The 13862-nt window shown below is 36.3% G+C and overlaps 1 protein-coding gene across 1 annotated transcript in view; it reads right to left on the minus strand.

Moving 5' to 3' along the window:
- The window catches only part of kiaa0753 (KIAA0753 ortholog), a 103754-nt gene that overhangs the window by 37461 nt on the left and 52431 nt on the right, over window positions 1-13862 (minus strand). Inside the window, exon 14 of the mRNA XM_028806636.2 lies at window positions 10420-10488. Within this exon, the coding sequence (XP_028662469.2) occupies window positions 10420-10488 (69 nt within the window). The remainder of the gene's footprint in view (window positions 1-10419; window positions 10489-13862) is intronic.

Consider the following 13862-nt stretch of genomic DNA (forward strand, 5'->3'; position numbering starts at 1 on the left):
TATATATATATATATATATATACTGTATATATAAATAAACAATGAGCATTGAAAATGAGATCCAACAGCACAAATCATCAGTATAAAGGCCATAACTTTAAACCAGTACTCAAATTAAGTTAGAACTTCGGTATCTTAGTGAAGTGTGTGTGATGAGATACTCACGGACAGTGGACACATTCCGTAAGAAACAGCTAAAACAATGTGTTATATTTCATGTAAACAAAAAGATAAAGGTATATTATGCACAAGTTGTACTGCCACATTTAAATACAGTATTACTTCAGTCACTAATTTAACAACACTATAGCACATTTTACAACCCCTAAAAAGCTGTGACCCTGTGTAAAATGTAAATGAAAACAGAATGCAATGATTTTCAAATCATTTAAACTCATATTTAATTGAAAATAAAACAAAGACATCATGTCAAATGTTGAAATTAACCAATTTTATTGTTTTATGAAAAATAACAGTTGGAACAGGGGCAACAAAACACTGGAAAAGTTGTGTAATGCAATAAATAAATAACTCCTGGTGGAACATCTCACAACTAATTCGGTTAATTGGCAACAGGTCAGTAACAAGACTGGGTATAGAAAGAGTATCCAAGAGTGGCAGAAGTAAAGATGGGGAGGGGTTCACAACTCTATGAAAGACTGCGTGGACAGATAGTGCAACAATTTAAGAATAACGATCCTTAACATAAATTTGTAAAGAATTTAGAGATTTCATCATCTACGGCAATGGTCTCAAACTCCAGTCCTGGAGGGCTGGAGTGGCTACACGTTTTCATTCTAACCCTATTCTTCATTGGTGACCAGTTTATGCTGCTAATTAACTCCTTTTCTTTTTCTTTTAATTGACTTGTTTTTTTTAAGATTTTTTCCCCTGATTGTTCCTCTGAATTCCTTCATTTCTGTTCTTAAATGGCATAAAAAACAGAAATGAAATGTGACGAGTGAGCCAACAGAAGACCAGCTAAGTCAGTGCCTTAAACTCCAACCAGTTGCTTAATTACATGCGGAGTCTTGTTGTTAATTACAACTGTTCCTTAATTCCATGGATTGTTGCTGCTGTCATTGTGAAATAAGCATACATTTCCAAAATTGTTGATTTTCTCTTTTCTAAGAGCACTGTTAAAATGTTTTGGGGACCTGAGTAGTTCAGCATTCCTGAGACCTTCATTTTCTTTATTTTCAGATATTGTATGATGGACACAGTTTGTTGGTCATGTTTTGGCTCATTTTGTATCTTATTATTGTTTGGCTGCTAATTAAGAAAAAAGAAACAATTAAGGAAACAGAGTCTTAAATAGCAAGTCAAATAAAATGAATGCAAAAAAGTAAATTAGCAGCCAAAACAGGTCACTAATTAAGAATAAGGTTAGAATGAAAACCTGCAGCCACTGTGGCCACTCATGATCGGAGTTTGAGACCACTGATCTACGGTACATAATGTCATTAAAAGATTCAGAGAATTCAGAGAAATCTCTGTACATAAGGGACAAAGTTGAAAACCTATACGGGATGGCTGTGATTTTCAGGCCCTCAGGTGGCACTGCATTAAAAACCATACGATTCTGTAATTGCAATCACGACAAGGCCTCAGAAACAATTCTGAAAACCATTGTCTGTAAAAACAGTTCATCGCTGCATCCACAAATGCAAAGGAGAAACCACATATAAACATAATCCAGAAACACTGCCAAGCTCAATTAAGATGGACTGAGGCAAAGTGGAAAACTGTCCTGTGGTGTGATGAATAAACATTTGAAGTTCTTTTTGGAAATCATGGGTGTCGTGTCCTCTGGGCTAAAGAGGAATGGGACTATCCAGTTTGTTATCAGCACACATTTCAAAAGCCAGCATCCATGATAGCATAGAGGTAACATTAGTGCACATTGCAATGGTAGCTTGCAGATCTAGTAATGCACCATTAATGCAGAACAATACATGCAGGTTTTGGAGCAAAATATGCTGCCATCCAGACAACATCTTTTTCAGAAAACGCCTGGCTTATTTCAGCAAGACAATGCCAAATCACATTCTGTATATATTACAACAAATAGCTCTATAGTAAAAGAGCCTGGGTGCTAAACTGGCCTGCCTACAGTCCAGACCTGTCACCCACTGAAAACATTTGCTGCATTATGAAATGAAAAATAAAACAATGGAGACCCCAAACTGCTTAGCAATTGAAACCCTATATCAGGCAAGAATGCAACAACATTTCACTTTCAAAACTACAGCAATTGATTTCCTCAGTTCCCAAACGTTTACAGAACTGTTAACAGAAGGGGTGATGCAACATAGTGATAAACATGCCCCATCCCAACTTTTTTGAAATGTGTGGCTGGAATCAAATTTAAAAAGGGCATATATTTAAAAAAGATATATAAAAATTTTCAACATTTGATATGCTGTCTTTATATTATTGTCGGGGTTTACATGATTTGCAAATCACTGCATTTTGTTTTTATTTACATTTTAAACAGCATCTCGACTTTTTTAGAAACAGACTTGTACAAATTATCTTTAAAATCAGGGCTTATAAGGAAGCACACTTTACGTGAGCTCTTGATTCAGCCCCAATCAATTTTCCTCAATCCACTCTCACTAAAAAATCATGTGACTGCCCAGGTAAAAACAATGATTACTTAACCCAGAGTAGAAAAGAATAACTGAAAACTTACCTATACCTGCCTATTTGACTATGAGCTCAATGCAGTGTTGGAGTTAAATAAAGAAAATACACATTCACACACACGCACATGCACACAGGCAAAACCTACCAAATAAATGGTATCAGGCATTAATTTAAACCTGCGTTTTCCCTCATACATTTCTGATTAAATCTGGTAGAGCAGGTAATCAATTAAACCCCTGAGGCAAACACAGCCCAATCAGAGCAAAGTAGATTTAGCAGCTGTGTGGCCTAGAAGCCCGATTGCTAATTCAAATGCTACACTAGACTTTTAAAAGGGCATAATTTTTAAACCTGACAAGCAATACATTTTTAGCTAAAAAACCACCTTAAATGATGGTGAAAATAACACTTATTTTGCTACCAAGATCCCACAGAAATGGCTAAAAATACATATTGTGGTAGCCGACCCGGACACAGACAGGTGTACACCGTAGGCTTAAAATCCAACACACGTTTATTATACATAATTAAATAAAGTGACAGCACACAACCCAGTACTCCCATACTATTTCACCCACAAAATCCAGGCCTCTCCACAATGCCTTTCTCCTCTGGTCCGCCTCCACTCCTCTCTCCCGAGCTCTGTCCTTCTTCCTCCTGACTCCAGCCATCGAATGGAGGGAGGCGGCCCCTTTTATATCCACCAGGACGTGCTCTAGGTGCCTCCCAACAAGCACCTGCCGGCACCCTCTGGTGTGGTGGAAATGCCAGCTGTGCACCCAGAAGCACTCAGAGTGTCCCAGGTCTTCTTCCCCCCAGCACTTCCGGGTGTGGCGGAAGCGCTGAGGGCCAGGGCTCCTCAGGTATCTGGGCGACCCCCTGGCGGTGACCACAGGCAACTATAGGGTTGAGTTTCCATGCTCCTTTCCTGTGGTCTCTAAAGCCACCAGGGCAGTCGTCCCCTCGTGGTCTGAAGGAGTCTTAATCCCTCCTCCGGTCCTTCTGGGCGTCCCAGCTGGGTACCGCCCCCAGCCACTCGCCATAATATTATATATATGAAATATATCTCATTATGTAATCAGTAAACTTATTGAACATTGTATATCACACTTTTTTAGCAACATAAATAATAATAAAAATGATATGCAATATTTGTTCAGCATTTGCAGTGTTCTACTGTTTTGATTCATTCTGTATATGGCAAACTCCTCAAAATCCATGCAGCACTTCATTCATAACCTTACAACATACAGTACATATAAAATATAATGACATTCACTTAACTATGTATTGCATCTCAAATCTAAAAAAGCTAAAAGATAAAGACTATTCCATTGCCTAAGGACGTCAGAGTCTGAATTTTGATGTCAATATAGATTATCTAGGTAATATCTATATTTTATTCATGCATCTGCTATGTTTTAAACATTAATTTAATTAAGTATTGACCTGAATTAGATCCAGACATTTAATCTTTCACTTTATATTAATTTTAAAGAGTAATCTGCCTCCTTCAACTAGATTTATTCCAACTACATTTCCCACTGTAAATAGCCTATCACAATGTTATTTCTTGGTAATTTAAGAATGACTGACAATAATTTGCAATTTATTTATAAAGTAACAAAATCCAGCATCTCAGAATACCAGAACACCCACTTACTTATCCCATTTAACAGAAATTCAACATATTATTATTCCGAGGCCAACATTTTATTATTCTGATTTTTTTGCAATGTGATACATTTTCATGAATGTAAGACATGTATTTTGAGTCAATTGCAAATAATTTGCTGCTTCTTATTTGTTTACACAATCTTGGCTCTATTATACATAAGAATTAACTACTGAGCATTTTGTAAGTGGCACACAAAAGTTCTCAACCCCATTTTCAACTCCTACACTATTGACAGTGTTGAAGGATTCAGATTTAGATTCAGTAAGCATCATTTAAAAGGACTTCATGTAAAATGTATTGTAGGTATATAATGTCTGCTCAGAAAACTTTCAGTATTAAATGTTACTTTTTAAAAATGTGCATTAACTTCTTTTTAATAATATGAAAAGCATGTGCTTGTTTTTACATTTACTACTGTACATTTCTTCAAATCTATTAAGGATTGTAAATATCAATCTTTTTTTTCACAGGAGGTACAGTGGTCAGGCTTGCCAGCCTCATGTCACTTCTTTATGTGAAGAATATGCATTTTAATCATGTTTGTATGTGCTTCCTACTATTGTCCAAAAATATAGTTAGAATGACTGTAAAAATCTAAGTAAGTCCCAAGGTTTATGTGCTTCATGTGCCCAAAAAGTAATAGAATGCCTTCAAATACCTAAAGCTAAGTCCATATCAGGTACACCAAAATTATGTGATATGCGTTGCAATGGCCTGGCCTCTCACAATGTCTGCTAGGTTTGTAGGGTTAAGTCCTAAACTACTTCTCAATGTAGAACTGTCTCTTGAGAACGTTAACAGTTTTTAGTTCTAGAGGGAAAAAAACAAGCATGCAGTCTTATTTTTAAATGGATTACTAGGAAGTTACCAAAAATAATTCTCTTCTTCTTTAAAAAAAAAAAAAAAATCACTCAGAAAGTGTGATTTCACACATTACCCACATCTTCACCAAGTGACTTGACTTGACTTGCAACACACACCAGATGGTTATTTGGATGAGTGAACAATTACTCGTTTCACTGACATTAAAGAAAAGGAACAAGCGTTTACTTTTCTAGAAATCCCTTTCCAAAAAGATCAGGCTAAACATGAATGACGTGGTTTCCCAGGCTTCCAGGCGGTTGTTTAGGCAATTGAGACAGAACTTTAGAATTTAGCGTTTCAAAACAACCTATGACTGAATTGAAACAAGTCTAGTAAGATGACAGACATTTTAGCTGCAATTCAGATATGAAAATATATGACTTTGCAACTGCCAAACCTTATCATGTTTACATTCAAATATTTGTGGAAAGCATTATTCTCTACAATGAAGTTCATGAAAATCAAAAACTGGAATTGTTTTCAGTGGCCAAAGACTTAACAAGTGATGAAAAAAATTGTTATGTGTTTAATCCATAACTAACTATTAAAAAAACTAAACTTTCACAATTAATCTACAATGTTTGTTTATACAATGTTAGGTTTTATATATTGTATTTTGATATTAAAAAAACTCTAATGATTAAGAGAAAGTTTGCAACTTTCCATATATACTGCATGGTGTGCGATAAATGTAAGCTCTTCCTGCTAGTTTTTCACAAAGATTTTTCTGCTTTCCCCAGAAACCTTTCAGAAAGCATACTTACCGTAACAAGGAATACTCCACAGCATTAAAAAAAAAAACTATGCCTAACAAAAATACAAAGTACATAGAACATATGTATTTATACTCTATAAATACTCTGAGAATCAAATGTTCAAAAACCAGGTTAGCACAACATTCATTACAAGAATTCAACATATACACAGCAGCAACCACATACTGTAAATAAAATAAATAACAAGTAAAAATAAAAATTCACAACCCCATAAACAGGTAAATTTTGACAAAATGAACAAATTCTAAGTGACACAAATAAGACATATGATCACAAACTAGCAGAGAAACAATTAACAAAACAAATATATGGAAAACAGCTGTTATTGCATTGGTGGTAGCAGTCAACAAACATAAAGAATGATTGGTCAAAATATGTGCATGTATGAATTTACCATTTATTCCATTCATGTTTTGAGGTACCTGCTTATTTCATTACTCTGTTTTCTAAAGAGCTAGAGCTTGTCAAATAAGAGCCATCACGTACAACTCAAAGTTGGTCATAAGTATAAGATCATATGACATTTTTTCATCTTTCTCAAAATGAATGTTAATAGTACACTTAAACATTGGATCCATTTGAAATTGTATATCAGTTTTATCTGTATACCTGTATTTCCTATTATGCTTTCATGTGTGCTTTTTCCAATGCTTAAAAATAAAACATTTTACAGTATTTACTGTTACTGGCATTAAGCATACAAGACCAATATAACTAGCTGTTACGGAAAAGAGAATAACTATCCACCAACTCTGAGATTAGCAGCAATTTTTTTTGTAAATGGCTTGACAAATGAAACTTACTGTAACTATCATATAAAGAACCATGGGTACCTTAAGCCTACTGTACTTTATTTAAAAAAAAAAAAAAAATTCTCTCCAGTTTTTGAATATTGTGTTTTACCTTTCACACTTCCACACTGTTCATAATGAATTATAAGAAATGCTACAATGCAATGTGATTGTACAACAGTAAATTCAGTTGTTTGAATATTTAATGGTAATGTTACAGTATGACAATATGGGTTCTGACATATTCTTGCTCTCTTACAGCAATTACATGCTTTTATTTCACATCCATTCATGTTCTAAATTAACGGTTTCTTCTCTTATGCCTAATTCTTCTCAGATAGGCTCCAGCTGCAAATAAATCCTTAAGCAATAAGGCTGTAAACTACAGTTAGTTATAGACCCTTCACGACCAACAGATAACAATAGGACATCAATCAATGCCATTTTTAAATCACTTGATTTGGAATCTGCTGCCTATGAAAGGTTTTCAACCAACCTGTCCCTAAGTTTACAAACAGTACTTGACGCCGGACTGTTGCATATCACCATATCTATAAAAAACACTGTTTCAAAAATTGTCAGATTTTGATTTTTAACTAAATAGGCAAGTAGCTACTAGATGTTTATTCATCCATTTTCTAAACCTACTTAATCTAGAGCAGGGACCTGCGGAAACTGCAACTTATACCAGCAAGTACATGGCACAAAGTAGTAACAATCCCAGGACAGGGTGACAGCCCATTACAGGGTGAATGTACAAACACTTCAAGGAAATATATTTGAAAGGTACTTGGCTATGTTTTAAATTTTCTTTGTCTAACAGCACCATCTGGTGGTTATATGAATAAAACACTCCATCTTCTAAAGCAGTTCTGATCCGTGTCCTGGACAGAGAACCACTATGGAACACTCCTATAGCCAGCTGTTACTTTAAGTGTACATTTTACAATACATTTTACAGGGACAGCTAAACTGAATGTTTTCTGTGCTTGTTACAATATTGTAAGTTACATGAAATATTAATGTTGGATATTACAATAGCATTAACTAAAACTACATAAATAATGTAGAACTGTCAAAGTATAATAAATCAAATCACAGACTACAGCTAAAAGAGTAACAGACAGAAATGCCATCTTGCTGTGTAAAATGTAGATGAAAACTGGACCTGATGCCACTAAATTAATTTATGCTGTGACAAATCTGCAGCTGATAAACACAAAACATAAAAGTTAACAATTGTGAAAGGCAGACTGATTAGATTTAAATTGGGATAAACAGTGTGCCTGCACGGGAAGTGCTTTTCTAGAAAGATGTTTTCCAGAAACAGTGTACTAGCCCTCTGGAAGGATAAAGTCATATGAAAAAGTTTGGGAACCCCTCTCAGCCTGCATAATAATTTACTCTACTTTCAACAAAAAAAACATCTTGCTGCAGATGGTGTATCTGTACATTGTTCTACAATTCAGCGAAAGTTGCACAAAGAACATCTGTACGGCAGAGTGATGAGAAAGAAGTCCTTTCTGCACTCACGCCACAAACAGAGAAGCAAATGCTCATGTAGACAAGCCAGATTCATTTTGGAACAAAGTGCTTTAGACCGATGAGACAAAAATTGAGTTATTTGGTCATAACAAAAAGTGTTTTGCATGGCGGAAGAACACTGCATTCCAAGAAAACACCTGCTACCTACTGTCAAATTTGGTGGAGGTTCCATCATGCTGTGGGGCTGTTTGGCTAGTTCAGGGACTGGGGCCCTTGTTAAAGTCAAGGGTCAGATGAATTCAACCCAATACAGTAATCCCTCCTCCATCGCGGGGGTTGCGTTCCAGAGCCACCCGCGAAATAAGAAAATCCACGAAGTAGAAACAATATGTTTATATGGTTATTTTTATATTGTCATGCTTGGGTCACAGATTTGCGCAGAAACACAGGAGGTTGTAGAGAGACAGGAACTTTATTCAAACACTGCAAACAAACATTTGTCTCTTTTTCCAAAGTTTAAACTGTGCTCCATGACAAGACAGAGATGACAGTTCCGTCTCACAATTAAAAGAATGCAAACATATCTTCCTCTTCAAAGGAGTGCCCGTCAGGAGCATATAAAGTCACAGAGATAGAGAAAAGCAAACAAATCAATAGGGCTGTTTGGCTTAAGTATGCGAAGCACTGAGGCACAAAGCTGTTGAAGGCGGCAGCTCACACCCCCTCCGTCAGGAGCAGACAAAGAGAAAGAGAGAGAGAGAGAGATAGAGAGAGACAGAGTTTGTTTTTCAAGCAAAAATCAATATGTGCCCTTCGAGCTTTTAAGTATGCAAAGCACTGTGCAGCATGTCGTTTCAGGAAGCAGCTGCACAAAAGATAGCAACGTGAAGATAATCTTTCAGCATTTTTAGACGAGCGTCCGTGTCGTCTAGGTGTGCGAACAGCCCCCCTGCTCAATCCCCCTATGTCAGGATCAGAGAAAGTCAGCGCAAGAGAGACAGAGAAAAGTAAGTTGGGTAGCTTCTCAGCCATCTGCCAATAGCGTCCCTTGTATGAAATCAACTGGGCAAACCAACTGAGGAAGCATGTACCAGAAATTAAAAGACCTATTGTCCGCAGAAATCCGCGAACCAGCAAAAAATCCGCGATATATATTTAAATATGCTTACATATAAAATCCGCGATGGAGTGAAGCCGCGAAAGGCGAAGCGCGATATAGCGAGGGATTACTGTATCAACAAATTCTTCAGGATGATGTTCAAGCATCAGTCACAAAGTTGGATATTCCAACAAGACAATGACCCAAAACACACTTCGAAATCTACAAAGGCATTCATGCAGAGGGAGAAGTACAATGTTCTGGAATGGTCGTCACAGTCCCCTGACTTGAATACCATCGAAAATCTATGGGATGATTTGAAGCAGGCTGTCCATGCTTGGCAGCCATCAAATTTAACTGAACTGGAGAGATTTTGTATGGAAGAATGGTCAAAAATACCTCCATCCAGAATCCAGACACTCATCAAAAGGCTATAGGAGGCATCTAGAGGCTGTTATATTTGCAAAAGGAGGTTCAACTAAGTATTGATGTAATATCTCTGTTGTGGTGCCCAAATTTATGCACCTGTCTAATTTTGTTATGATGCATATTGCATATTTTCTGTTAATCCAATAAACTTAATGTCACTGCTGAAATACTACTGTTTCCATAAGGCATGTCATATATTAAAAGGAAGTTGCTACTTTGAAAGCTCAGCCAATGATAAACAAAAATCCAAAGAGTTAAGAGGGGTTCCCAAACTTTTTTTATATGACTGTAAGATGATAAAAAGAAGGCATTTTTAAAGTTTTAAAAATCAATATCTTGGAAACTATGGAACATGAACAATTAAAAAAAAAACAGAATGGGGGAGTATACAGTCTCAGTTTGTAGACCGCTTCAGTCCTTTTATGGCCCACCTGTTGTGAATCATTCTTTCCTAATCATTGCTGTAAAGAATCAGCCCACATTATGCAGACATTTCTTCAGCAGGTAATTTAAAAACAGCAGGTCATAAAAAAGGTATTTAAATCAGCAACAAGATAATATCAGCAGACACAATTTTAATACAGATTCATGATCCATTTTTTTAGACAAGTTATTAACAGCTTAAAAATAAGTAAAATGAGTACTGACTTTTTCTGCAGCTTGCATGGACAGTCTGTTTTTCAGTGAACTATTCTTCTCCATCTTATCGCCAATTTTCTGAAAAATAAAAATAAAGACATTATGAATGTTCTTAAATTGTCATCATTGTTCCCAATAGTAAAATAGCCAATTTTACATATATCTGATTGTGACAGACTACTCTGCAACAGTATAGACTCTTAGCTTCTCAACTTCATACAGGTGAATTAAATATTACTCATGTTACCTCTGCAGGCAAAAATGTAGCAATGCCATTAGAAGGTGATGGTCAGACTCAGGGTCAGCTTAATGGTAGACTCTTGCATGTAGAATCACAATCTTTTCCTAATGCAAAAACTGTCAATTTTGTTGTTAGTGACACCATCAGAAAAATGCCATTTTTTTGTGAATATATGTGTGTACATTAGGCATTTCCAATGTACAAGTTATTCATGCTACAAAATGTTCACCCCCAATTTTCAATTGTTCTTGTTGCTGATCATTATGAGTCTTTCACATGGTCCAGTCTTTGCTCATTACTGTTCTTACTCATCAACTCAACAAAAACTCAACTGTCCTGCTGAAGTGTTTGTGAAACTCTTCTGTTGTTGCTTTAATAATGTTTTCTTATGATTTTTTTTAATCTTAAAAATCTCTTACTTGTATAAAAGATGTTTATTTCCAGACATTTTAAGCATTTTTAAAGGAACTGATGAAAGGAAACAAAATATAAATAATAATTACCTCATGATCAAAAATAAGCTGAACACAAAAGCATTAGCTCAGTCAACAAGGTATGTAATAGGATAAGCAGATCCTAAAACAATTGGTATTAACTTTACCAATGAAACAGCTAATAAACAGAACAAAGCTGTATAAGCCTTCTGTTGTATACAGGTTAGAAACCGAGTCATTTTGGACTTACTCCAAGTTACTACAATAGCATGCCCCAGCCTAAAAATATTTCAGACAACCAGCCACAGGAAGAGTGTTAGGAGTGCTCATCAGTCTGGAGAAGGTTCTAAAAGATTATATAAAAGTGGTTAATACAGTAATTCAACAAATACTCTACACATATCAACCATTTACGACCACACTGACTCTACCAAGATGAGGAATTTGTTGTAGATGATATTCAAATTGTATCAATACAATGCAAACTGAATACAACAGTGTAAATTGGAGGGCAGCCTAAAGAAAGCAAAAGGAGCACCACTACTCACATTATTAACTTTCCCAAAGACCATCTGGATAATCCAGTTCATTATTTAAAGAGTATCAAGGAACATTCTTAAGAAAGGAAAAAAAAAGCATAATACTGTCAAGCACCAAAACAACTTACTCCACACTATTCAGTGTGATGGTGAGTGTGTTATGATTTTGAGCTGCTTTTTAGCCAATATGCATAAACAATTTCCCTTATTAGTTACAACTATGAATTCAGATTCATAACAAAGTATTCTGAAGGAGAACCTTAGGTGTTCCAGTCTTGTGCTGAATTTAGACCAGTTCAGCATAACAACAATCTTACATGTATCAGAAACTCTATGAAAGAATTATTAAAATTAAGGATGTTTTAAATTTCTGGAATGACTGAATCAAAATTTTTGTTTTAAACAGCAATATTTGGCAGTCTTCTGAGGAAGACTATGCTATGTTGCACTGTTCAGCCTCTTCAAGTGAGACAGGCAAAGTAGTAACCTTTTTGGTCACACAATATTATGCAACCATTTTAATTTCTTTGCCTTTTATTTGCCTACATGACAGTAATATAACTTATCAGAACAAAACTGTCTGTATTTCAACCACATAGGCTGTACTTTTTCAAGGAGTACACATAATTATGGAAAATGTAATCCTTCTATTCTGTTTTCTGGCCGAGTGTAAATTCTGCACTTCCTGACAACGTACTTGTTTGCACTGTTGTGTTAGTAATATGCTTCAACTCTTTGAGGGCTGAATATTTTTCTAAAAAACTCAGTTTTCAGAAAAGCACCCAATGCACTGGTTTCACACATAAATCAACATAAAACATCTGTTGCTACATGCTGTGGCTGCTGTTGGTGCCTGTTCGGACATCCCTGGCAGCAGTGGCTGCGCAGGTGCTGCTCAATGGCCAGCAGGAATGCACAGCAGGCCGGCTATCTCTCCGTCTTCACATAGCAGGTGGGTGACAGTGACAGTCGCAATGTAACACAATGTGGTTTGTACCTCTTGTCATCATAAGTGGTAGTCCTCCTAGGCGAATGCTGTTGTAGGCATATCCGCTACACGAACGTGTTCAGCACCACAATTAGCTGGGGACTGATAGGCTGATACTGGTACCTCACTTTCGTTTTCCATCTCCAGATCACTTGCATCAAACTCAGAGTCTGAAAAGTCAGAGTCTGATTCAGCAATATGGGATATAATACGTAAAATGTCCATGGAGTATTTTGCTTTGCACATTTGCTTTAGTCTTGCCAGATGTTGCTGCCATTTTAGAGGTTGTTTGCTCTTCACTACTCATGCACGAGGTCAAATCAACAAAGATACATAACTTTCCTTCAAGCAAAGAAGAGTAGAACTAAAACATAACGGTGAGTTTTGTCGAAGTTTACAGCCAATTACCATCCTCTACCCCTAAATTTCAACAAAAGTCAACATCAGCCCTGAAAAAGTTAATAAAATAAAAGGATAGTTTGAAACACAGCCCGGAAATCATTAGATTAATTGTACTGAATAACTATTTGTAGAAAAAAAAAAAAGTACACCATAATACAATGCTTTGTATGCTCAATGTTTCTTCTATTTTGTCGCATTGCAACCTGGAATAAAAATGGATTTTGGGGGGTTAGCATCACTTCATTTACACAACATGCCTACCACTTTGAAGGTGCAAAATATGGTGACACAAACAATAATTAAGACAAAAAAAAACAACAGAAATCATGAGTGCTCATTGACCTCCAAAATCAATAATTTGTAGAGTCACCTTTTGCTACAATTACACCTGCAAGTCTCTTAAGGAATGTCTTTATTAGATTAGCACATCTAGCCACTCCAATTTCGCCCATTCCTCGAGGCAAAAGTGCTCCAAATCCTTCAAGTTAGCTTCAGTTGGACTGAGGTCTGGGCTTTGACTTGGGCATTCCAAGACACTTAAACATTTCCTTTCAAACCACAAAAGTGTGGCTTTAGCAGTATGTTTACAGCCATTGTCATGCTCGAAGGTGAACCTTTGTCCCAGTCTCAAATCTATGATATCCAGAAACAGGTTTTCCTCAAGAATTGTGCAGTATTTAGTTCCATCATTATTTTCTTCAATCCAGATCAGTTATCCTGTCCCTGCTGATGAAAAACATCCCACCAGCATAACACCACCATGCTTCACTGTGGAAATGGTGTTTTTGGGGTAATGGGAAGTGTTGGGTTTGCACCACATATGGCGTTTCCCATGATGGCCAAAAACT

Source organism: Erpetoichthys calabaricus, chromosome 8, assembly GCF_900747795.2.
Source record: "Erpetoichthys calabaricus chromosome 8, fErpCal1.3, whole genome shotgun sequence".
NCBI classification, from domain to species: domain Eukaryota; kingdom Metazoa; phylum Chordata; class Cladistia; order Polypteriformes; family Polypteridae; genus Erpetoichthys; species Erpetoichthys calabaricus.